This window comes from Cryptotermes secundus, unplaced genomic scaffold, assembly GCF_002891405.2.
Source record: "Cryptotermes secundus unplaced genomic scaffold, Csec_1.0 scaffold1114, whole genome shotgun sequence".
Classification (NCBI taxonomy): domain Eukaryota; kingdom Metazoa; phylum Arthropoda; class Insecta; order Blattodea; family Kalotermitidae; genus Cryptotermes; species Cryptotermes secundus.
This window is the reverse complement of record NW_019737401.1, coordinates 221,896-248,048: the sequence shown is the minus strand read 5'-3', so window position 1 is coordinate 248,048 and position 26,153 is coordinate 221,896. Positions and strand designations below refer to the sequence as shown.

General features: G+C 43.3%; 1 protein-coding gene across 3 annotated transcripts in view; it reads right to left on the bottom strand.

The window, feature by feature from the left end:
- Positions 1-26,153, bottom strand: part of LOC111870400 (cuticlin-1) — an 82,941-nt gene that overhangs the window by 34,707 nt on the left and 22,081 nt on the right. For all 3 annotated transcript variants that reach the window (XM_023862654.1, XM_023862652.1, XM_023862653.2), the window contains one exon: positions 7,541-7,598. In XM_023862654.1, coding sequence (XP_023718422.1) covers positions 7,541-7,598 — 58 coding nt within the window. The remainder of the gene's footprint in view (positions 1-7,540; positions 7,599-26,153) is intronic.

The following is a 26,153-nucleotide window of genomic DNA, read 5'->3' as shown; positions in this document are numbered from 1 at the left end:
ACAGTATATACGCAATGTCTTGAAGAGTAGGAAGCATCTCACATAGCTTACACCTCGTGGGTCGAACAGAGGATTGAACTCTGGCCGGTGTCGTTGCTCCGCAGTAGTCCCCTCTGGCGGAGGGCTCTTGAATCTACCGCCAATTACTACAGCAATTGGCACTTGGAGTCGAGTTCACGGACTGGTTATTAAACAGAGGTGTGCAACGCCCACTTCCAACTTCTAACATTAATAAAAACAACCTTGCAAGCAGGCCTACGTTCGCTTCCTACGCTGTTCATTGTCTGCATCAGTCCAACACTGGACCTAATGGACAATCTCCGTAGCTGATTTCACGGCGCATCATCTAAAGAGGCATACACATACACAAACGTGATGTCCTAACGCATGCGCCTAACCAACAGTGTCCTAAGATTTGGGCGAAGTGAAATGTATTTAAAATTTACAAATCGGAAAGGAATCAAGACAATGTGTGTATAAATGAGTGTTACGAAAGCTTGTTATTGAATTGACACATATACTGGACATCCACGGCATCATATTGGTTAAAGAAGCACAAGTTTCGGAAAGAGAAGCTTATTTTAGGACGTTGTGCTATTTGACCAAATGAGAAGACGTTAGATACAGGTGTCGGTACTGCCCGGTATTATGTACACCGTTGTTACATCCTGACCATCAGTACATGGCCAATAAAGCCTGTACAAGCTTGTGCTTCAAGCTCCAAACGCCCATTGGACAGTAGAAAGGAAGGCCCCTAAGCTGGATTTTACGTGGTGCTGAAGAAGAAAAGAGTCAACATTTTGACGAATCATGTAAACTAATCTTCTGGATACTCCATAGCTCACCTTGAAGGTTATTAACATTTCGGCCGTAAGAGATTTCGAGGTGAGAGAAGCACTAGCGTTATTCAGTGCATGGAATTTTCATGCTAACAAAACTATATGGTAATTTACGCCATGATTTCATGGAACACAAGGAAAAGTACTTCATTCCCCTACGCAGTACAAATAGATCTGCCGAAAGTCTCTACTAACCACGGATTGGTTAATGAGTGAACAAAGGAGAGTCATAATTAAAAAAAATGTTCTGGAAGAGAAATATACCCAAAATTGGTCCACATCTTGCAAAATACGGCTTATTAAATGTGTAGAACCGGCCCCACACATACGCCAGGTCTGTTAGCGACTCCCTCTGGCTTGCCGTTTGTTATGAGTTCAGGTGTGAACTGTTTCGTACAGTTGTAAATTCCACCATAATGGTATAAATTCCAGATTCCTATGTTCTCCACGTTCTCGAATATTTTTCAGGAGTAATGACTCTATGGGGGTCGATCACGGTGGCCTCGCGGTCTAAGCCACGAACTGTCTTCGCTCGCTCGAACGCTGGGATCGTGGGATCAAATCCCACTCGATGCATGGATGTCTGTGTTTGTGTTGTTCTGTGCGTAGGTAGCGGTCTTGCGACGGGCTGGTCACTTGTCCAAATATTCCTACCGCCTGTGTAAAAAATATTACGGAACTGAAGGGGCCAGGGCCCAGCAAAGAGCTGTAGAGCCACTGAATAAATGAATGAATGAATCAATAAATCAATAAAAATGAATGCAATAACTATATAGAGCAGTCATTCCTAAGAAGCCATCTTTCGCTTATTCAGACCTACTCACGAAATTCCCTGGCTCTTACGGAATCCGAATGTTTAGTTACACGTCCAAACAGCCCGCCAATTGTCCCTACCCTGAGCAAATCGCATTCAGCCCACGCTCTTATTTTTTTCCTTGGCACTACAGCCCCAGTGGGCCTAGGCCTACCTCCATGAATTTCTCCGTTCACTTCGGTTTTTCTAGATTTTACACATTCGGTAGGACTTCTTGGGCGGGTGATCAGCTCGTCGCAAGGCCTGTACCTATACACAAACACAGAAAAACGCACACACACAAACTAAACATCCATGCCCTGAGTGGGATTCGAACCCACGATCCCGGTTTCCAAGCGAGCGAAGACAGTACATGCCTTAGACCGCTGGGCTACTGTGACCCCACACTCTTATACCTTATCTAAAAATCTATTTTAATATTGTAATCCCATTTGCGCTTAGGTTTACCAAGAGACCTCTTCCTTTCAGGTTTCCGGATTTAAATATTATACACATTTCCCACCTGGACGTGATCAGTGTAAGGTTTGGCGAAGAACACAATTACGGAGCTCATCATTATGACAGTGTGTCACACCTCCCGTTACCTCTTCCCTCTTCCATAAAAGTATGCCTATCTGCAGCATGTTCTCAAATACTCTCAATATACAGAGTGTCTGGATGAAAGGTATCCAAAATCAAAACATTATAGTTGTATCTCAGAAAGAATTTATTATACACATTAATGGGTTACTCAATTACAAAAGGAAACTATCAAAATTTTTTCTGCGTATATAACTTTCTCAATAAATTTAAATGTGGTTTCCCTTGGTGGCACGACAAATATCCAGGCTTGAAGCATGTTTGGTGTTACCGTAGCTATGGGGTCCCTTATGCGGGCTTTCAGGTGTTGAAGGTCGTTGATCTTAACCTGATAATGTTCTTCATATAACCCCACAAGAAAAAAAAACAGTGGGGTTTAATCTGGCGACCTAGGAGGCCAAGCGATTGGTCCACCTCTGCTAATTCATATCCCAGCCATCTCGCTGTAAAGGTGATTCCTAACATGGTGGCAAAAATGTGGCGGCGCATGCGCGTAAGTCGTGTGTGACAAAGAAAACTTCCAGAGTTTTACTTTCCGAAGACATAAACCGGATACGCGTATGACAATTAGTTTCCGAGAAATATATTCATTTGTGGATACCTTTCATCCGGATACTTGACAGACTTAGGTTCACATTTTAACAAAACCACGAGGAAAACACAGTTATGGTAGTTTGCCTTAGTCTTTATGTATTTACTATAGAAAAGCAATGGGAAGATCAGAAACTGAGAATTGAACGGAATCAAGTATTCCCTTAACTAAGTCTGCTCTTAATTTCTTCGTGGATGTAATTTTGACTTGTTACTGTCTTTCTCAGAGCAGAATATGTTCCGGCTATCTTCATATGTTGACTCTATCCTGCATTCAGGTGATGAGATATAAAAATATAGCTCAAAATTTCCTCTGTTTAGTTCTGTGCCATGCACCTGTTACAATTTCTATGCTCCTCTATATGGTATTTATGTTTTCGCGGAGCATATTAACATCAAAATGGAGGCAAATAAAGCACGAAAGTCTGTGACGATGATATATGAATATCCTGTCTTTATTTAAAATACACAACATTCCGGAGACGGGATTCTGCCCCCGTCTTCAGGCGAAACACTCGCAGACGACTTGTGCTGTACTTGATTTATTTAGCCTATTGTTGTTGGTGCTGGACCGCCTCTGTGGTCTAGTGGTCAGAGCTCCTGGCTACAAATCCAGAGATCGCGGTTCGATTGCCGGCGCTATCAGATTTTCTTAGGAGTAGTGGGTCTGGAGCCGGTCACGGTAGCCGAGCGGTCTAAGGCATGTACTGTCTTCGCTCGCTTGGAAACCGGGATCGTGGGTTCAAATCCCACTCAGGGCATGGATGTTTAGTTTGTGTGTGTGCGTTTTTCTGTGTTTGTGTACAGGTAGAGGCCTTGCGACGAGCTGATCACCCACCCAAGGAGTCCTACCAAATGTGTAAGATCTAGAAAAATCGAAGTTAACGGAGAAGTTCATGGAGGTAGGCCTAGGCCCACTGGGGCTGTAGTGCCAAGGAAAAAAAAAGTGGGTCTGGAACGGGTTTACTGAGCCTCGTGGAGATAAATGAGCTGTTTCAAGGAAATAGCGGCTCCGGTCTAGAGAACCGAGATTAACGGCCGTGGGGATCCGTTGCGCTGACCACGCGACACCCTCTATCCGCTAAAGTTGACACTAATTTCACCGACATGAGGTGGTCGCTAGGTCGGTATAGTTCGCTTGCGGACTGAAACTACGGAGTTTATTTGTATTTGTGTTGACGGTGGTGTCTGGAGATAAGGACTAATTGTATCGACTGGGTCCAACTGAGTAGGTTACACCTGAGGACGGAGACAGAATTCACTCTCCAAAACGGTGTGTTTTGAATAAAAACAGGAGAATAGATAATGTCCAGAAACACAATAATTGCATAAATTGGCGCGTTTCACATGAACTTCAATGTCTCTTAGCGTTCTTAAGTGTTTCTACTGGCGTATTATCAACGAAACTGAAAGGCAGTGGTGATAACCCATTTCAATTTTACAGACCATTCTGAACAGGAAACGTATCACATAAATTTAGAATATCAAAAATCCACCGCCGCGATGGAAACGTCCCATCTCTCATGTTTCCGATAACTGAATACCTACAGGGCCTAGGGCTTTATTACAGATTTCTTTCAAACGGGATTTAATTAATCTAACTAAATAAAAAAGACAAAAAGGGTAAAGTTACGCCATGAATGCGCATGGGTGAACGGATGTATAGGTCGAAGTTTTCTTGACCTTAGCACTAGTTGGAGGTGAATGGTCAGCTTCACTCTCCGTCCACTTTACTCCTGGGGAAAGCTCCCCCAGTACCAATTGGAGAGGAGGCTGGGTGGGCCCCAGAGCTGGTCTGGACGACATCGAGATCAAAAAATTCTTGACTGTACCTGGGCCCGGACTCCGACACATCGGTCGTACAGCCCTTAACCAGCTGTAAAATATTTCTCCTGAGATGCGAGCCTTCTTTAATTCTATAAACAGCTGATGTACTGACCCATACCATTTCTATATTTTTTTCCCACTATCTGACGAATGCACAATAACTGATCTGTAATTGATTACTATTATTTCGGTTCAGGGATTACAGAAACAATCTGTCTGTGTTTATCGGTGTCACCTCCATTAGTTCTCTCGGATTTCTTTTCCATTCTGTGACAAATTTTAATTATCACGAACATCGAATTGATACAGCAAGCGACTATTCAGCACCCATTGCCTCCAAGCAAAAATGGCAAGAGACGAAGTTGCATCTCTTTGTGTTCAGGAACAGGTGGACAGAGGAAGTGACGGGCAACAGCACTCCGTGTTAAGCAATCCTTGAACCAATCCCAGGGCAGGCTATCTGGTCTGGGATTTTGTGTTTCCTTACTCTCTACACACGAAACGCAAGAAGCGGCTTAAAACGAAAGCCCCTTCAGCATTCCGAAGCACCTCCATCACTTACAGCGAACCATAGATTAGTCGGGACTCCGTGGTTTTAGTCCGTAAGCGAACTATAGCGACCGAGTAACCGCCGCTTGACGGCGAAGTTAGTGCCAACTTTAGTGGATAGAGGGTGTCGCGTGGCCAGTGCAACGGTTCCCCACGGATCTCGGTTTTCTAGACCGGAGCTGTCATTTCCTTGAAATAGCTCCTCAATTATCCTCACGAATCTGAGTGGACCCCATTCCAGACCCACTGCTTCTCAGAAAATCTGGTAGCGCCGGGAATCGAATCTGGACCTCTGGATCCGTAGCCAGGAACTCTGACCACTGAGGCGGTCGATTAGTCTGGACAGAGTCCGAAAAATTACCTACATTGCTGCTATTCAAACTACCTATATTCATTTCTTGTTTAACTTAGGGAGGTCACTGAAACTAAATTAACCCCATTTTCGAAGTTTGGAGTCAATGTTGCTTGCCTAATGATCAGTCCTAACTCCGAAACACTTCGGACAAACAGTTTAATATTCCTGAGCTCAATATAAAGGATGAATATTTGTGACCTTATATGAAAACAGTAAAAGGCTATTGCGACTTCTCAGAAAGGTCTGATGCCTTCAAGAAAGGAAATTACCGCGAAGTCATATTACATCTAGTCGTTCATGTGATGGCGTGCAGACAACACACTGAAGCAAACACTGAACATTTTTTCGAGGGTCTCTTACTGGAAATTGCGTCATTCCACAAGAACAATGTACATAAACTTGCATTCTACTGCCACTTGCTTAACATTACTAGATCGAAGTTCCCGGAACTTCAGAACAAGGTTCTTACATGGTTGATTTATTCGCTTAGGTTAATAGTTTTCATGTAGCCCGATGCGGCTTTCGTAAGTTGACAACAGAAAATATCTCGCCGTGCAACACAAAATTCCACTGCTCGAGCGCAATGGCATACAGCAGTACAATATTTATCAATCCATGGCAAATTCCACCTATCAGCATACATTGGGAGTAAAATAATGTTTTCTTATAATTTGTTGAAGATATAACTAGGAAAACTGCATTTTTCTTCCAGCGCTACCAATTTCCTACAAAAAGAGAATGTGAATTTTCGGAGTCCGCATGTAATGCCAGCACCTAACTGTGTAATTAGTATTTATTAACTGGTCATATGATCAGTATACTTCAAGTCAGTCAGGTTATTAAGCATTTTCAACCAACTCAGTAGAGCTGATTCCTTCTTGAGAAGCCAACAATACTAAGCCACTCAAGAAGTCCCCAGTATATTATGGAACACGAAAGTTCATCACCATGTTCACAAGAGTCCTCCACTGGTCCCTATGCATAGTTAGAAGAATCCAGTCCACAACTTCACATTCTACTTCGTGGAAATCCATTTTAATATTATTCTTCCTTTTATATCAAGGTACTGTTAGTGGTCAACTTCCTTCAGATGTTCCAAATAAAATCTTCTTTACCTGCCTGTCTCATATGTGCTACAGCCATCCTATTCTTTTATCATTCTAATAATATTTGGCGAGGAACACAAATTATGAAGCTCCTCAACGTGAAATTTTTTCCAGAGTCCTGTTATGTATTAATTCCTCATAAAGTATGAAAGGAACGCCGTATATGAAGGTCATGTCCATCTGTCTGTCTGTCTGTCGTGACGTGAAATCAGAGCCTAAACTGCTGGACATATTCCCATTCCTTCGTTCGATAAGGGATTTATTTACTAAGATCTGCTGGGAAATTTCGATTTTCTGCGACGTTAAAAAAGGTAAAACTATCCCCGTAACAGGCTGTGGAGGCTAAGAGGTTCCCACATTTTCTAGCCATTCGGCTCACAGATGGCTGTGAGATTGTCAGTCTTTCGCGCCAGCGGCCTTTTTACCCCCAGGAAGATTCCTCATACTCATCTCTGTTAGAGGCTGAGTCAAACCCAAGGTCATGGCGCGGCTGCAAAGATTAGGTAAATTGAAAAATCCATGAAGCAGTGGCCTTCCGGCTTGTAGCATAGTGCTTCAATCATCTACTCTACCGTCTGCATATTCTGCGTTGTTAATCTACAATACATTTCATTGTAAGATGGACATTTTATGTAGGCCTGTAATGTTGCTTATATTATGTTATGGGGTACAGTCTTACCAATCCCTTCCCTTCTTTGTCAGCTAGTGTTCCTACCTGTAGTGTTCTGATTAGAACCTGCCCTGACTTTTACAATCACACCCCACCTGAGGGATTCGGCTTACTATATGCGACAAACCGGTACTGACTATTAAAAATTAACATGAACACAATAATCTTCTTCTTAGCAATACCGTTACTGTGCTACCTTAATTTACTTACTCGTGGTGAGTTGTGGTATCTGAGCTGTTCGGATTAAAGCGGGCAGCAGGGCGGCCACCTGTAACAGAAGAAATATTTCCTACTGAAAAAGATCATCTTATTTGGACATGACGCCCGAAAGCCGGAATAGCGAAGCCAGAACAGATGTTCATGGCTAGGCAACGACTCGATAAACACATTCTCTCGGCAGCGGATACGCAAACGACAGCGGCCTCCGTAGTCTAGAGGTAACGTTCCCACCTCATGACTCGTAGTACGCGGGTTCAAATACCCGGCGGAGGTCGTCGAATTTTTAAGGGCGGAAAAATTCATGGAACAAGTCCTCCGGGAGGGACTTTAAGCCGTGGGTCCCGTGTCGTAGCTTTACGGCATGTAACAGAACCTCATATCTCCAAAGGAGGTCACTGAGCCAAATTAACGGACGTTTCCTGCCCAACAGCAGTCTCTAATACCTCTGGTAGATGGGGGAAGCATTATAGATACCTCTCAGCTAGTAGAGCCGGTCTCGCTGGCTGGGCGGGACTGATGGTAAGCACCAGTACCGGTAGGATATAGAGACTGGTAGAAATCATAGAGGGAAGCACAATGGACCAATACAGGTCTCAGTGCATGGGGAAACCCACCCTCTCCAATAACTAACTAACTAACTACGCAAACGACAATCGAGTAACTTCCGTTGCTATGCAACGGCGCTGTAAAAACGCATTTACAACAATAGGGAGGCTGTGTTTTCTGTGTGGTCTGTGCAAGGTGGTTATAAAGAAGAATTTATTTGATAAGAGTCAGCGGAGTCGAGTTTCGAGAAGCTAGCCTGCCAGGACATGAGCTTGGGAACAGAGAAACTGAACTAGGTCGAGTCTTCGGAATTGGCAGTTGCTGAATAATGACAAGGAAAGAATTAGACTGTGAAAAGAAGATTTCATGTGTGATTTGAAGCGACAGTGAGACTTTATAAATCCGTTGCCAGGGTATGACCAGTGAAGGCTGAGAACCATAGTGCGTCTGTAAGTAATGGTAAACTATAAGGTGTGGTAATAGTGATAGCGCTGTATTGCCTGCAGTTTCAATTGGTGTGTACAAGGTGTCAATAAATCCAGTCATCCAATCCAGAACCCGTCTTATAAGCCACCTCTGCACGTGGCAATATTTCTGTCATTACTTCATTACAAATGCAGCAGCTCTTCAGAGTTCGTGTTTTAAGGCACAGCCTGTCAACTTCAGTTCAAAATACTCTTCCCACCTCTTCGTATCGCTAGCGGACAGGGATGCAAAACTCTCTGACCTCCCGTTTCCAAGTATTGCTACAACAACGAAAGCGAAGTTGATTTCTGGTCAGTCATAAGGATACGGGCCCGGACTCCGCTAAGACTGCTGTCCCTGGCGGCCGTATAAGGATACACGTTACGAAACGTATGACGTAACAGTTCTTGCCCATTCGCTTTAGCATTGCCTCTAGATATTCATCTGGTGAATGTTACTTCTGACACTCTGTTCCGAAACAGCGGAAAACAAGCGGAGTGGAGGTGCGGAGAGGCACAGTAATGAACGGGCATAGTGCTGTTCAAATACGTATTTAGGTTTTCGTGGAAAGAGCCACTTCTAATGAGCCGATGGTTACGGCTTTGAGACTGTTCTACATGGTGTAAAAACCTCCAATATAAATTGCCATCAAAATCAATCCTAACGTTTCTCGAAGTGTCCCTTTCTCTTACAATCACGAAACCGCAAGGAACAAGAAGTTCTGGGAAGAAATAATGGCATACTTTCCTTTGATACAGTGCAGACCGCATAGAAATCGACGCGTCCCAAAAAAATGTTATTGATGCGTGTGTGCTCGTTGCCGCGGTTAAGTTTGTTGCCGAGCTGATGCTTATCAACGATAGGGGTATACAAATGCAAACACAAGGACTGATGGGTCTTATGAAATACGCTGCTGAGATTGGCTCAAGCGCCATGACGTACGTATTAAGTTTCATAAAGATCGGTTGAGGCATTCAAATTTGTCAAGAGGGTACAACGGGCAGGAAGGAGATTACATAAGCCTACTTCCCCCTCCCCCCCCTTGGCACTACAGCCCCAGTGGGCCTAGGCCTACTTCCATGAACTTCTACGTTCCCTTCCGTTTTTCTAGATCTTACACATTCGGCAGGACTCCTTGGGCGAGAAGCCTAGTTTACGAAAGTAAACTAAAAAAAAGTGAACTTGGCATGACATATGTTTTCCACATTTCTCTGTAACTTTCATTCGAAACACTATTCACTCTGTACAGAACTGTAACCATCGTCAGAATCCTTTAAAGACTACTCACTCTAATAAACATTTAACGAATTATATTCGACATACGTACAGAAAAGCGGCCTCCGTAGTCTAGAGGTAACGTTCCCACCTCATGACTCGTTGTACGCGGGTTCACACCCGTGGTCGTGGTCGTGGAATTTTTAAGGGCGGAAAAATTCAGGGAACAAGTCCTCCGGGAGGGACTTGGAGGTCACTGAGACAAATTCAAGGACATTTCCCGCCCAACAGTAGTCTCTAACGCCTCGATAGATGGGGGAAGCATTATAGATACCGCTAAGCCAGTAGAGGCCGAACTTGCTGGCTTGGTCGGGACTGATGGTACCCACCAATATCGGTAGGGTATAGAGACTGGTAAAATATCATAGAGGGAAGCACAATGGACCAATACTGGTCTAAGTGCATGGGGAAACCCACCCTCTCTAATAACTAACTAACTAACTAACTAACTAACTAACTAACTACGTACAGAAACGCATGCAAAGCTTCCTGAAAAGTAGTTGTTACATGTGAAAATTTGAACCAAACTGGAATGCGATTATAAATTTTTGTCCAGTGCAAGACCCCAGTGAGCCGCGATATCTCAGTCGGTATGGCGACGTGCTACTAGCTGGAGAGTCGATGAATTGGGTTTTCATTTACGACAGGGACAAGATTTTTTTCTCTACGGCATCCATACCGGTTCTAGGGCTCTATTAACCTCCAACCGATTGGGTACCTGGGGCTCTTTCCCCAAGGGTAAAGCGATAGGGGTGTGAAGCTGACTACTCAACTCCATCTAGTGCCGAGGTAAAAAATGGTGGATATACCTACCTCCCTTCATACTTCTTTATGATGTGGTGTTTAATTAAGCATAGGGGAAACTTTACATTTCATAACTTCGCATTAAGAATTTCATGCAAATGATTCAGGCGGTTCAAGAATTATTTCATGGGGACCGAAATATGATGAATCTCATAGGTGCATTTTTTAACTTATACATACGAGCGCCCTAGTACACTGGCAATGCAGAAATTTGCAGAATTGGCGGCTGAGAAATCAGATACGTGACTCGAAGCCTGGCTGGTCATAACAATAGCCCAAAACAAAGTATTTGGGAAGGGAGTGGATGGTCAAATGGCATGATCGACTGAATAGCAACGACAATTGATGAATCATGCGTGCTATGTGAACGTCATCCTGTTTAAAAAGTTTATATGAAACTATATTGTAGAATTTTCCACAAATTATGACTGAATCATTTCATTTGTATGTTAAAATAAAATGACAACAGAACGAACAGTTAAATTTGTGAGATGAACCAGAGTGTTTCGAGGCATAAGGCGGCAGCGTACGTATCAAAAAAGCATGAGGACTTATAAGTAACAATAAAACGCACTGGATAAATATTGCCAGCGGAGCGAGAGCCGGCCAATACAAAAATTCAATCTATAAAGAGCTTCCACTCCTACTGGCATCGTCTTCCCCTACAATTTCATAGTTGGCTGTATGCAGAATACCGAAGTTCGATGAACCTATCGACAATCATCTCGACCCTCGCTCGACTTGTTCCGGGATGTTGAACAAGGCAGTCAGTTCAAGCCAATAAGCGTTCATCATTGTTTCGCTTCGAAATCCACCGGAGTCGCACCACGTTCGTGCAAATGCTCTCATTGGAGAAAGAAATCGAAATTTTCGAGTACTCAGCGCTGAGAAGAATGAGAGACCGTGGAACTGATTTTGTTGCGTTAAGGTAAGGTAAGGTTCTCCCTGTGTTTGAGCACCACTCCAAAAAGGCGTATGGGGGAACGGATGTACAGCTTCATCTTTATTGGCCTCGGCACAATATGGAGGTTGGTGGTGAGCTTCAGGCCCCAGCCGCTTTACCCCGAGGACAATATCCCCTAGCACCTATTCGATATGATACTGTGTGGAGCCCCAGAGTAGGTCTGGACGCTTTGGAGCAGAGAAAAATATTTGTCCACACTGGGAATAGAACCCCGGCCGTGCATCCCATAGCCCGTCGTTACACTGACAAAGCTCAGTCTACAAAATCAAATTTTAACAAGATTCGCAAGAGTGCACGGAGTATAAGGGAGGTGTTTTATATATACACATGAGTAACTGTAACTTAGTAGCTTGTATGTCGCTTATCTCCAAAATAAATTGTTACATGAAGAAATGCAGGCCTAACTGACATAACATATTGTCACGTGTTGGGTGTGTGACACGCGACAAGTAACTTCACGTCATCTTGGATCTAGCGAATTTATTGCACATTCGCTCTTACAGTCACACAATTTACAGTTTCACAACTACTGTCATCGGCAGTATCACAAACACTTCTCCTACTGTAGACACTGCCATGCACTCGATACAACCCGGCTCGGCGACTGCTAGATTGAAACTGACAGGATACTCTCTCTCTAGTAACTCACTCACTACTCACTCACGCGTAACTGGCTCAATCCTCACTACTGAATAGTGTTCGCTTCTCCTTATTTAGCCTCGGCACGGACAACACAGAAAACAGTTACGTGATAGGTACGCTGTTGCGTGACGCCGTGTTTACAGGTTGCCTAGCAACACTGTCGAGAGTTGTTTGCTGCTGTGTAGTAACCGCGGTATGCCTTGTTATGTCACCGCGGCAATGGTTGCCTGACACAGTTGATCTTCTGTTAGGTCACCGCGGGGGAGGGGATGTTTACCGAGCGTTGCGCACTGATGGAAGGAGTGGGGGTATGTGACGTCACTCGCGAGACCGCAGAGTTCACGTGACCCACACTTCCCGTTGCGCCATCAACGTCACATTATTTATTCAATTCAAGGCCTTAGCTTTTACGCAAAACATGTTCCTTCTAATCAGTATTTGTAGATACTATTAAAAAATGCCACGAGGCTAGTTCATGAATACAACGATTATTCGCAATGCCAAATTTTAGCAAAAATCTTTCATGTAGAGTGGTATAGGCATGTAGAGCCTGATGGTCACATTGGATGTACGCTACATTCTGTTTTTACGACGCCCACCTAAAAAAAAGACTCGTCAAACGTAAATTTTAGTTTTGAGTATTATTAGTAGTTGGTTGAGGGGCAATGCTACAAGCTGGAAGGTCGCGGGTTCAAGTCTCGATGAGGTAATTGGATTTTTTTTCGATTTAATCCTTCCAGCCGCACTATGGCCCTGGGGTTCACTCAGCTTCTAACAGAAAAATGTACCAGGAATTAATTAAATAATTTGACTGGGGAGTAAAGTGCGGCCGGCGCGCAAGGCTGACAACCTTACCGCCATCTTTGAGCCGATTATCTAGATAATGTGGGACCCTCAACGTCTCTCAGCCCTATGGGCCTTCATGGCCTGGTACAGGGGTAGCTTTACTTTGCTTTACTAACGAGCCGAGATAGCACAGTCGGTATAGCGACTGGCTACGGGATAGACGACCGACGGGTCGGAGTTCAAGTCTCGGTAGGGTCAAGAATTCTCTTTTCTCCACGTCGTTCAGACCGGGTCTGAGGTCCAGTCAACCTCCTATCCAATGGGTATCGCAGCCTCTTTCTCCAGGGGTAAAGTGGCCGGGGCGTGAAGTCGACTACTCACCTACAGCTAGTACCGAGGCGAAGAAAATGTGGATATATACATACACTCTCCCATACGCCTTCACGACGGAGTGTTTAATTAGTTAAGCATATGGACAACTTTTTTTTTCCTTGGCACTACAGCCCCAGTGGGCCTAGGCCTACCTCCATGAACTTCTCCGTTCGCTTCGGTTTTTCTAGATCTTACACATTCGGTAGGACTCCTTGGGCGGATGGACAACTTTACCTTTACCTTTTTACATTACCGTCCGTTCCAGATCATTACTTTACAGGCCTCTCATTAATTTAATGAAAGTAACTTCGCGCCCAGTGTCACTTCACAACACCTCTCCATGCTTCAACACGCTCGCGTACAGTCCGCTGCGTCTCCGTATTATTACGTACTTCAAAATTTAAAAGTACAAATTTTAATAACAAATGTTTCCGGCACCTTACACTGAATGGTGTTTCCACTGACGCCATGTACATTAAGGGTAAGAACGGGAAAATGGACGCTGGGATAGCAATAAAATTGTGGGCTTCGTATGTATATCATGTTTCTGCTCTGCAGATATATGGACACCACAAAAAGTCGACGGGGCATGTATGGTAAGATGCATCAAGTAAACTTTAAGGGATGCATCCTGTTGTGTGTTAGTGCTATACTCGTATATGAGTTTTGTTTTTCCTGTGAGACACAACAATATACCTAACAACTTGCTCACCAAGGAGGCATAATTCAGTAATACAGGCTTTGTTAATATATCGCCTGGTGTTGCTTCCATGGGCCGAAATATGTTGCGACTTTGTAAAGTAAGTAAAAAAGTAAAGGTATCCCTGTAATAGGCCGTGGAGGCCCATAGGTTCCCACATTTTCTAGACAATCGGCTCATAGATGGCGGCAAGGTCGGCAGCCCTACGGCTGGTACTCATTTCTGTTAGAGACCGAGTCGAACCCAGGGCTATAGTACGGCTGGAAGGATTAGGTCAATTGAAAAAATCCAATGACCACATCGGGACTTGAACCCGCGACCAATATGCCTGTAGCATATTGCCTCAAACAACTACGCTACTGCGTGCCCCCGTTGCGACATTGTACGACCAACAAATTCAGTCATACACAGTAAAATACGAGCTAGTAGTGAGGTATATTGTTTTGTGTGATAGAACAAAACTCATATATGCATCAAATAGTTTGACGTTTTCATGGCGCATATTAGAAATTCTCATGGGGCATGCCGTAGCGTAGTTGGTTGAGGGATTATGCTACAAGCCGGAAGGTTGCGGGTTCAGTTGCCAATGGGGTCATTAAAATTTTCAGTTGAACTAATGCTTCCAGCCGCACTATGGCCCTAGGGTCGACCTAGTTTCTGATCGAAATGAATACCAGGAATCTACTTGGGGGTAAAGGACGGCCGGCGCTTAAGGCTGACCGTCTCATCGTCATCTATGAACATATTGCGTAGAAAATGTGGGAGCCTCGACGTCTCACAACCCTAATGGTCCTCCACGGCCTGTTATGGGGACAGATTTACCTTTTACCAGAAATTCACTCTACAGCGGGCAGTTTAACGCAATCGTTTCATAATACAGTATGTATCCTGTATAAAGTTATTCAAGATAATTTTCTCTCAGGTTAACAGCTACTGAGGTAAGATCACAGATTTTTAGTGTCAGATATCTGAGTTTTAAGGTGGATAAAAGTGAATAAAACTCACATAGGACAATGTCCCTGTAAATAAAAGTGCTGTTTATCATTTCAACCAAAATCAATCAAGGGGCTCAAATTATGTATATTCGTAGAACTTCATTTAAGTTCTTAAACACAAGTCTTAAAAATAATTAAAATTAATAAGCGGTATACACAGTAATGCTAGCCGGTCACGGTAGCCGAGCGGTCTAAGGCATGCACTGTTTTCGCTCGCTCGGAAGCCGGGATCGTGGGTTCGAATCCCACTCAGTGCATGGATGTTTGTGTGCGTTTTTCTGTGTCTGTGTACAGGTAGAGGCCTTGCGACGAGCTGATCACCTGCCCAAGGAGTCCTACCGTATGTCTAAGATCTAGAAAAACCGAAGTGAACGGAGAAGTTCATGGAGGTAGGCCTAGGCCCACTGGGGCTGTAGTGCCAAGGAAACAAATACACAGTAGTGCTAGTGTAATATACGTACCACAGGCCTTGATTATGCTTCCTTAAAACCTGTCAACAGACTTTAAAATCTGAAGTTCATTTAGGTCCTCAAGTGGCCCTTACAATGTTTCGCAATAAATAATCTCAAGACGCTAGACAAAGAAGTAGGAATACTACATGTAGCTTTATCTACTCGTAAATCGGTAATCATATGATTCAGACCACATCACATACGGACGGAAAGATGTGTGAAAGACAACATGGCGGTTTTGGTCAGTTGCAAGTTTGAACATTGTTAGACGACAAATTGGCAGGCATTTTATTTACGTGCTGTTGATGGAGACATTAAAAGGAAATAAGCAATATTAAATCTTCGGTGAGTGTATTTATCCTTCGAGCCTAATGGAGGTAACTGTAACGGGATATTCTGGTGCGTTCGATTCATACCGATCGGGGCTATACTCCTCTAACTATTTGCTTGGCTAGACAACATCACGACGTGTAGTGACACTAGGTGTTACCGTGCCAAGTAGGGCGTGAAGTGTCGTAACTTTCTCTGCCCTCAACAGAGCTGTATTCTACTCGGAAGTCCAGGGTTCGGAGAGCAATATAAATGGATCTGTAGCCGAAGTTTTGGCCCAAGCGGGGATTGCAGTAGATAAAGTTATGGTGATGGAAGTTCTCTATCATTCATTTGTTACTTTTGTTAAAAGTTACATAGATGTTAAAATGAATAAATGCTCGTAAAATTGGAGTGTTTTATTAAGTGTCGCAGACAATTTTATATTTGATATGTAAACAGGCAAACAAATTAATTCAGTTCTTCCCTTATGTGATCAAGGTTCAATCATTAAATTTCTATGTTTAAGCAAGTCCCGCAATTCCATTCCATGTCACCTGTTTGGTAATTTTGTATTTGCATTTTCATATTTCGCCGATCACGGTGGCCGCATGGTCTAAGGCATGAACTGTGTTCGCTCGCTCGAACACTGGAATCGTGGGTTCGAATCCCACTCAAGACATGGTTGTCTGTATTATGTGTGTTTATTCTGTGTTTGTGTTTTACTGTGGTTAGGTAGAGGCCTTGCGACGGGCTGATCCCCGGCTAAGGAGTCCTACCGATATTGTAGAGGATGAGGAATGTGAAAAAGCGGCAAGGCCCAACAGCGGGGCTGTAAAACAATAATGATAATAAAAATAATTATTATTTTCATATTTTCGAATTATTTAGTATTAAATGCGTCAGGAAGGCTCTTAGGTTTGGGAATATCCTAAAGAGGAAGGAGATGTCCTGAATGTGTTTTAAACCAAGGTCTGTTTACACGATGAGAGCCGATGTTATGTTCATTGCCGTATGCCCCCGTATATGCTACAGTGGAGATCGCCTGCAACTGATGTCCAATGCAGTACAGAGACGCGATGTGTGCAGACTGATGTTTATCTCATTACAACTTTAGCATTATAGCTAAAGCGAAATTGCGTTCTCTGGCTACGGCAGTTGCGGCTTCGGACGAATGTTGTTCACATCTGGTTGTGGCGAAACGTGACTTTTGTGATTGTTAGTGATTAGTTATTGACTGAATAACTGAAAACACGGAGTAGAAATGATTACTCAGCACTTGGGGTGGGGGGAGGGTCACATTTCCCAAAATCGGATCATCGTTTGAAAGAAACAATTAGAAAATAAAATCATCATCATCATCATCATCATCATCATCAGTAATCTGTCAGACGACAGGTCCACAGTCTCTTCCAAAACAATTCCTCCACTTAATGCGATCTAGAGCTTTCTCCTTCAAATGACAGTATCCTCTTCTGTCCCCAAGGTCATCCAGCATCTTCTTACGTCTTCTTCCTCGTCTTCTTGTCACTTCTATCCGCCCCTCTATCTTTCCTTCAATAACTTCTTTTAGAAGGCAGTTTCTGAGTAAAACATGACCAATCCAATTAGCTTTCCGTTTTCTTATTTCGTGTAGCATTTCCTCTGCTCACTGATTCTAATTAACACTTCTTCATTTCTCACATAATCGGTCCAACTGATCTTCTCAATCCTTCTCCAACACCACATTTCAAAACTTTCCAGGTGTTTCTGATCTAGTGCCGTAAGTGTCCAAGTTTCAGAACCATACAGAGCCATGCTCCAAATGTAGCATTTCACTAGTTTAATATAAGATATGTCTCAAATAATTCCACAGATTCCAAATAAATTTGTTTACAAAGGTTAAATTTTAAGTAAATTATTTTAAAACTCAGAACTAACTACATGCAGCCCAACGGTCCTAATCGGTTGGTATGTAGTGTAATCTTAAAACATAAAAAACTCCGTGGCCTGTACTCCGCAAGTGAACTATACCGACCGAACGATCGCCGCTTGCCGGCGAAGTTAGCGTCAACTTCAGTGGATAATGTGTGTCGTGTGGTCGGCGCAACGGATCCCACGGCCGTTATCTCGGTTTTATACATAATTTGAATGCAGTTCTCGCTACTAAGTCACATCAACATTAACTTATGGTGGACAGACGTATAAGGTGGTTAGAATAACAGAAGAAATGCATTGTTCATTCTGTAATAATGACTTCGCTTCAAATGAAACTTTAATAAGAATTAATTTATATATTTATTTATTTATAAATTTAGGTGTTTCAGAAACGTAACCAGTCCTAATATTTTCATTTTTTGGGGGGTACACTAATGTGCAGTGTCTCCTTGCTCTCTTTCGTGTGTTATTTCCCGTCGCTGTCAATAGACAGAATGTATAGCGTCCATGTCGGAGTGATGGATGAAGTGATTAATTCGAAAGAATTTGGAAGGAAACAGTCATGTCCTAATCCATTTACTATCCCAGCATTTGACTGGGGCTACGGAAAATCACGAAGAAACTAGACCAATACTGCTGGGGTCACAAGCAAGCCTCGAAGCGATCACCTCTTCAATATAAGCTTAGCGAGTTAACTCTACCATATTCCTCTCTTAGTATGTGTCTTTGTGACGTGCCAAAATGTTTAATTAATTGCTAATTAAATATACTCAGCACATAGCGCGAAACTGTGAATCTGAAAGTTGTGCCTATGTCTAAGCAACACACTTTGTAGATAGGCAGACGCAGTTTGATGCTAAGGCTATCTCTGTAATAGACCGTGGAGGCTCATGGTTTAGTGAGACGTCGAGGCTCCCACATTTTCTAGACAATCGACTCACAGATGGCTCTGAGGTTGTCAGCCTTATGTGTCGGCCGCTCCTTAACCCCAGGAAGATCCCTGGCGCTCATTTCTGTTAGAGGCTGATTCGACCCCAGGGTCATGGTGCGGCTGGAAGGATTAGGTCAATTTAAAAATCAGATCTCATTGTGAATCGAACCCGCGACCTTCCGGCTTTTAGCATAGTTCCTCAACCAACTAAGTTACCGCTTGCCCCCGCTGGGATAATAAGAATGAAAATTAGATTCTCAAGGCAACCCTTACCACATTCTCCATTTAACCACATTTCGTGGAGTCCATTCGTTAGTTGGGAGGCGAAACATGCGGTTGTACAATCACCAACTTGTGATAACGATTTTCTTGCAAATGACCAATACAAAGAAACGAATAGCTTCAGCCGCTATTCTTTTCGTAGGGGCGGAGAACTTACAACTTATAGAAGTGTCTGCAAATGACGGGCGACACACAATAAATAAAAAAAAATATGCCTCAACCGAAGCACACGGATAGAAGAGCCTCTTCAGCGCGGTTAGCTCATGGATTAGAATTCTGGATGAAGCTGGATTCAGTGTCGGCGTCTGATAATATTTGAAAGTTCTCCTTGGTAGATCCAGGAACAGCACTTCACAGTAGGTCCGAACGTCTTTCTTACATAAAAGGTTAAGCTATCCCTGTAACAGGTCATGGAGACCCACAGGGTTGTGCCATAGTGCGGCTGGACGGATTGGGTTAATTGAAAAAATCCACCTTATCGGAACTCGAAATCGCGACCTTCCGGCTTGTAGCATAGTGCCTCAACCAACTACGCTAGCGCGTTCCCCGTATTTCTTGTATATTACGTGTATTTACTAATTAGCTCTACAAAGGAGCTGTCACTGAACATTGCGGTGCCTCGGCAAGCAATTGTGCTTGTATTCGAAATGTGTCGGGATTCAATCTAGGGCCAGAGACCAGGAATTCTGAATTTCGTCGGAAATTCTTTAGTGACCGAAACATTTCCTTATAAATATCCTTAAAACAGACGACGCATTCTTCCAGCCTCATCAGTTCAACATTCACAAACGTAACGACATTCCGATGTTCTGTAGGAGACGTAGTTGACAGGAAGTGGTTAAGCAAATCAAAAACAGATTTAGAGAATGTAACAGAAAGTTCGTTTGAGCCTAAGTGCCAAGGTCTATCTCGCATCATTCGAATTCTAGCTCCATGATGTAAAGGCCTCCACAGTTGCACAGCTGGACAAGAAAATTCCTGCCTCATATAAAACCAGAAGTTTCGTGTTCCCTATCTCAAGTCACATGAATCCTCATGTCCCACTTCTTTAAAATCCATCATATCCTCATTTCACCTACGCTTAGGGCTCACAAGTGATTCCTTCCCTTCAGGTTTCCCGACCGAAATTCTGTATGCATTTCTTATCGCTAGCATGCGCTTCTCCACGTAGTCCAGACTGATACTGGGGCTCACCAAGTCTCCTAAGCAATGGCTACCGGAGATAAAGCGGCCGGGGAGGGAAGCTGATCACTCACATTCAACTAGTGCTGAGGTCAAGAATACGTTAGTCTATACATCTACTCTCCCATGCAACTTCATGTCGTAGTGCGTAATTAGTTAAGTACAGGGGTAACTTCACTTGTTACTTTCCACCATGCGTATTACAATGTTTAGTCCTTCTTGGTGATATCTGGTGAAGAATACATCATACATACAGCTCCGTGTCCTTACATATCACGAAAACGCTGACACCGCCGACATCAGCAGGATCGCCTACCCTCACACGACAAAGGAACGCCGTGCCGAATTCGTGTGAATATAACCCGAAACGTACCAGCAGGATTAGAAGTCATAATTCTGACCCGGTTTCTGTTATAAGATCGTTATCTTGGTGGAACTGCATGTTGAGGCACTTCCTGTAGTAAAGTGCGACCCACATGCGTTGCATGCAAGAACCAGCAATCATGCACTGTATAAGCGCAGCTAGCGGCCTGCAGAACTGGAGAACGAGGACCTGCTAAGGACATCAGCAGATGCTGCAATGTCCGTTGTTTACTATAAACTGAGTTGAGGCAGATCCTGGATAATCAGACCTCATGAAAATATTACTATCACGCGAAAATGTTATATTCTATCGATAGCCTATTCTCTCTGGTCTACTGGAGATGGCCGCAATGATTCGAGCTGCAGCACATTCAGGACGATTACTTTAATAAAAAAGAAACAGTTCTGTATGACAGAAGATAAACATCAGCGATTCTTCAGCTTAGTAAACTCCAGCAGCCGATACCATAGGGTTCGAATCCCCATGTTACTTTTATCAAAGCTGCAGACAAAACGCAACTTCCCCCGTTAGACGTTCCGTGTTATGAAACGGATAAACAAAGCAGATAAATATGGAAAAGGTCACTGAAAATAATAATACAATTTTTATTTATTTACGTGATGAGCTTAACAAGCAATGGCCAATTACAGGGTCAGCACGAATACAAACAACAGCAATATGACAACACAGGACAAAACAAACACGAAACGACAAAAACAAAAAAATGAACTAGTTTAGGCTTTTAATACTCAAAAAGTTCTTAAAAATATCTGTAAGTCTACATACCACCGCCACCACCACCACCACCACCACCAAAACCACCACCACCACCACCACCACCACCATAACCACCAACAAAACCACCACAACCACAACTACCACAACCACAGCTACCACAACCACAACTACCACAACCAGCACCAGCACCAGTACCACCACCGTTGCTACTAATAATTCAATTCAATTCGTGTTTATTTACGTGCAAACTTAACAGCATAGAGGTCAATTACAAAGTTAGCACGAATAATAATAATATATGTAAATCTATCCTTGTAACAGGCCGTGGAGGCACATAGTGTTGTGAGACCTAGATAGAGNCAATAATAATAATAATTTTAAGACCGTTCCGCTGACCCTAGAAATAGGCCTAGAAAGAAAAGACTCGAGGCATTGAGTGACAGATATGCCCATCAATTTTTGCAACAAACATGCTGGAAGACCAACCTGTGAGTAGTTTTTTAGCAGTAGGCCTATTTCGACCGCAAGCTAGTAACTGAATGAATTTGGGTTTTGAATTTTGCAGGATACGAGGTTCTCCTAGCATTAACTACACGTATGAAGAGTAATATCTTCTTGGATGTGTTGTCGAAGTTCGCCTACTTTTCGGGGGGCCATGCCGCTTCCATTTCCAGGCCGGAGGAGTGAGCCATCAAGTAGCCAGCAAGGAGCAGAATGTTTCTCCGAAATGTCGGAGAGATTATGCTGGACTACACTGCGTCATGTCTTCATGGACTTGAGCATTTCTTAGTGGACTCAGAATAGAAAGTTTCGAAACGTGTTGGCTGAAGCTTCCATGATATTTCAAAAGTCAATAAAATTACTTGGTAAATTCAATAATGTAAGATTTGGGGTTTTCACTGCTTTGACTATGAAGAACGCCGTCTTCTGGGATGTGGCACTGTATAGATCTTGCGTGAGCCCAGAAGATGGCGTTCTTCAAAGAGCTGGTCCCTCGCTCGCGGATTTTTCTACCCTGAAGATGGAGGCGATATGTTACTCCGAAACGTCTGGTCACACAAGCTGTACACTGCGCCACGTCCCAGAAGATGGCATTCTTCAAACCGAGTAATGCATTAAAACGATCAACTGTTCAGTCCTATAATAACACATTTAAGAAAGTTCGATCGGTGTCGATGGGCCATTCTCGTGGTAATTTTCACTATCGGCGAAACAACTTGTACAGTGTCTAATGTTCACAGCAAAAGTGTGTGATGCAAAAAAAGAAAAGAACAACAAGAGGAGTGGCTGCTGAGGACAACTTTCTCGTAATAAGCTAGGCGCGAGTTCTCTTTCCCTTTCATCAGATGAAACTCTGACTGAATTCTTCACTTTCAGACAGAGTACAAACTCCCAGCCTGTCTTCTGAAGGTGTTCCGAAAAGTTACCACGCGCGATTGCGTGACTTGTAATGGCATTGTTCAAGTAGCGGCACGTATAACTAGGAAGCGCGACCCGCGACCTTAATCGTGTTCGCTCTCCAGGACACAAGGCTTTGCGTGTTCTCGACAGTTACTTCGCACGATGACATCTTCTAATTCTAGACATCGTTAATAATACTATCTGTGATATTATGTAATTACATGGTAATCTCGACACTCACACACTGCACGACGAAAATCGACATGTGATTCACGTAAAGTGGGGTTTATATGAACCAAAACTAAAGATTTCTATCTCCTGGGATGTAGCGCTGTGTAGTCGAGTGGAAGTCCGCCAGCACATCGGAGGAACATGCTACCTGCTTCATGCTGAGTTCCCGCTTAGCTTACTTCTCGACCCTAAAATGGACTATATGCCCCCAGACGCATTCACCAGAATACGCGGCTTCATATCCCAGACGACAAAATTCTTCATTATCACCTCTGGAAACGATAAAGTTGTCTCTTTGCTTAACTAATTAAGCACTATGCCATTAATGCGTATGGGGGAGTGGATGTATAGACCCATGTTTTATTGACCTCGCCGTAGTTATAGGTGGATGGTCAGCTTTACGCTCCGTCCGCTTTAACCCCGGGGAAAGATATCCCCAACACAAGTTAGATAGTAGGCTTTATGGACACCAGAGCCGGTCTGGACGACACGGAGATTTGAAAATTCTTGCCCCCACATGAACTCAAACTCCGACCTCTTGGTCGTCCAGTCCGCAGCCGGTCTCTGTACCGACTGCGCTATCCCGGCTCTAATCACCTCTGTAAGTACAGTATGCGCCAAAAATTTCAGTACTGAAATGAAAAGACGTCCTTTCGATACCACTGTCTATTCATGTGAAGGCCCCTTGCACGACAGAACCTTCTCAAATCCTGAAGAAATGGTCCGATCACCATGTCCCTGTAGCGTTCTTGGGTGACGGTAAGAGCATTGCCTTCCTCATCCTCAATGAAATAGGGGCTTAATATACCGTGTGCTGAGACGGCACACCATATCGTCACACGTGTACTGTGTAGCGGTTTCTGGACGATAACATCTGGCCGCTCAAAACCAAGGAAGCGAATTGTATGGCGACCACTTCCGTATGAGCGGAAATAATACTCAAATATGAATACTTTTTCCTCCATCGAGAGACCCATTTCCAACAAATGCGCAACACAACTTCCTTTTCACTACTGGGAACACGTGCGGCTGGATCTATGCCCCGTCGACAAACGCACATGCGCTTTCGAGATGAGCGAGTTTCAGTACTGATTTTTGGCGCATACTGTATTTCAAATTCTACAAAATGAATTTTTTTAACTCCAATAATTATACAATCTATCCATTAAGTGTGGATAATAAGTACATTTTGTGGTTTACATATAGAAAAGGAAAGAGAACTTGTTGTGGTGAGCATGTTCCAATGAACATGCTCAATACTTATTTTAACTGCTTAGTGATATGCAGTTAAGTGTTGAATTATTCGAATCTGGTGGGCAAATCTGATGGTTTAAATCTGTTTAGCCTCCTGATTTCCCCTTCGTCGTCGAGCAGTTTTTGTGCAAAGTCGTTCGGATGGGCCTGGAGTCTGATTTTATACTTTTTGCTGTTTTTTTAATTTCCTCTCGTACTGTTGGTACATCTAGGTCCTTGTGTAGTACCGTGTTCGGCACATACCACGGTGCGTTAACTATTATTCGTAATACTTTGCTTTGAAATCGTTGGAGAATTTCTATGTTTGAGTTACTGGCTGATCCCCATAATGGTATCCCGTACGTCCATATCGGTTTGAGCATGGTTTTATACAGTAAGATCTTGTTTTCTGTCGATAGCTCCGACTGCCTTCCCAGCATCCAATACATCTGTCGGAATTTTATTCCGAGTTGTTTTCTTTTGGTGTGAATGTGTTTTTGCCATGTCAGTCGTTTATCCAGGTGTATACCAAGGTATTTGGCGTCTTCTGCTTGTGGTATCTGAGTGATTTAACGTTACTGGAGGACAGGTAGTGCGTTTCATGGTAAACGTTACATTCGTAGACTTATTTTCATTTGCCTTCATACGCCACTTTTTCAGCCAGTGTTGAATTTTATTTAGGTGGTCTTGTAAGTTCCTGGATGCGGATAGAGGATTGGTATGAGATGCCAGGATAGCTGTGTCGACAAAATGAAATGCACCAAACACTTTTCATGTAGATCTTCAATGTCAAATTTCATAGAAATCTGTCAAGTAGTATGAAGGTTTTACATGGAGGTGGAGAGATGAAGACCTCTGCAGTATACGTCCCCATTGTGCACCTAACGCAAAAGAATGAAAGTGTGATGCAAAGAAACAAACTTGGATGTGCACACAGTTGAGTAAACTGAGAAGGCTCAGGGTAATTTCACCTGCGCCTGTACATTACTTGCGGTGATGGAAGTCAGTTTTGTGCAGTTTGCGAAGGATGTCAAGGTTTCTCCATGCTTGACGATAATAATGCCCACACGAGACGGTCGCTGTGACTACACTTGACCCACAATAACATGATGCAACACAAGAGGCCGTGAGTTGTCAAAGCAGGATGCCACGATTCTCCCTCAATAAATCATCATCTCCACACAAAGAACTGGATATGTGCAATTCTGAGTGCTTGGACAGCAACTATTTCAAACCTATAATTACCAGTTCTTCGACATTCGACATTAGCTAGGAGTAAGCCATAGGAATGTAAACTACTTTAGCTAAAATAAGGGCGCCGGGATAGCTCAGTCGTTAGCCACGGGCTAAGGGCTGGGCGGCCGGGATTTAATTCCCAGCAGGAAGAAGAGTTTATTCTCTACGCCACAGCGTCCAGACCGGATGTGTGGCCCACTCAGCTTCCTAAGCAATGGGTACAGGAGGATCCTTCCCGGGAGATAAAGAAGCTCCACTCTCCTCCACCTAGGGCCGAGGTCAAGAATAGTGGAGCCATATCTCCATTCCCCCATACATCATCATGACGTGGTGTTTAATTAATTAAGCACAGGGAAATATTTTTCTATAATTTTACAGTTAAAATAAAATGTTCAGTGGTGTTGTGAGTTCAAGCCGCAATATAACAATTTTGACGTTTTTAAACTGCTATGTTTAGAGTTGCAGCATCTTCTAAGGCCATTTTCACCTGCATAAAATTGGAGTTCTAAGCAAACATAAAATTACTATGTAATAAAACCGGCGTATAGGTAGAACTTGTTTATAATCGAAATTCGCATGCCTATACACAATGTTCCGTAAGTTATTGCCAGTTATTGCAGTCGACAAGTTGCTATTTTTAACTGTATTAAAGAGTCTATCACATTTAACAGGAATACATATTGTAACAATTTCTACTATCATATTTTCAGTGATATTTGAGCATTTCTCATCTCAATGTTTTCATTTTTTTAAAATGCTAGTGGGATGGGACTAAGTCC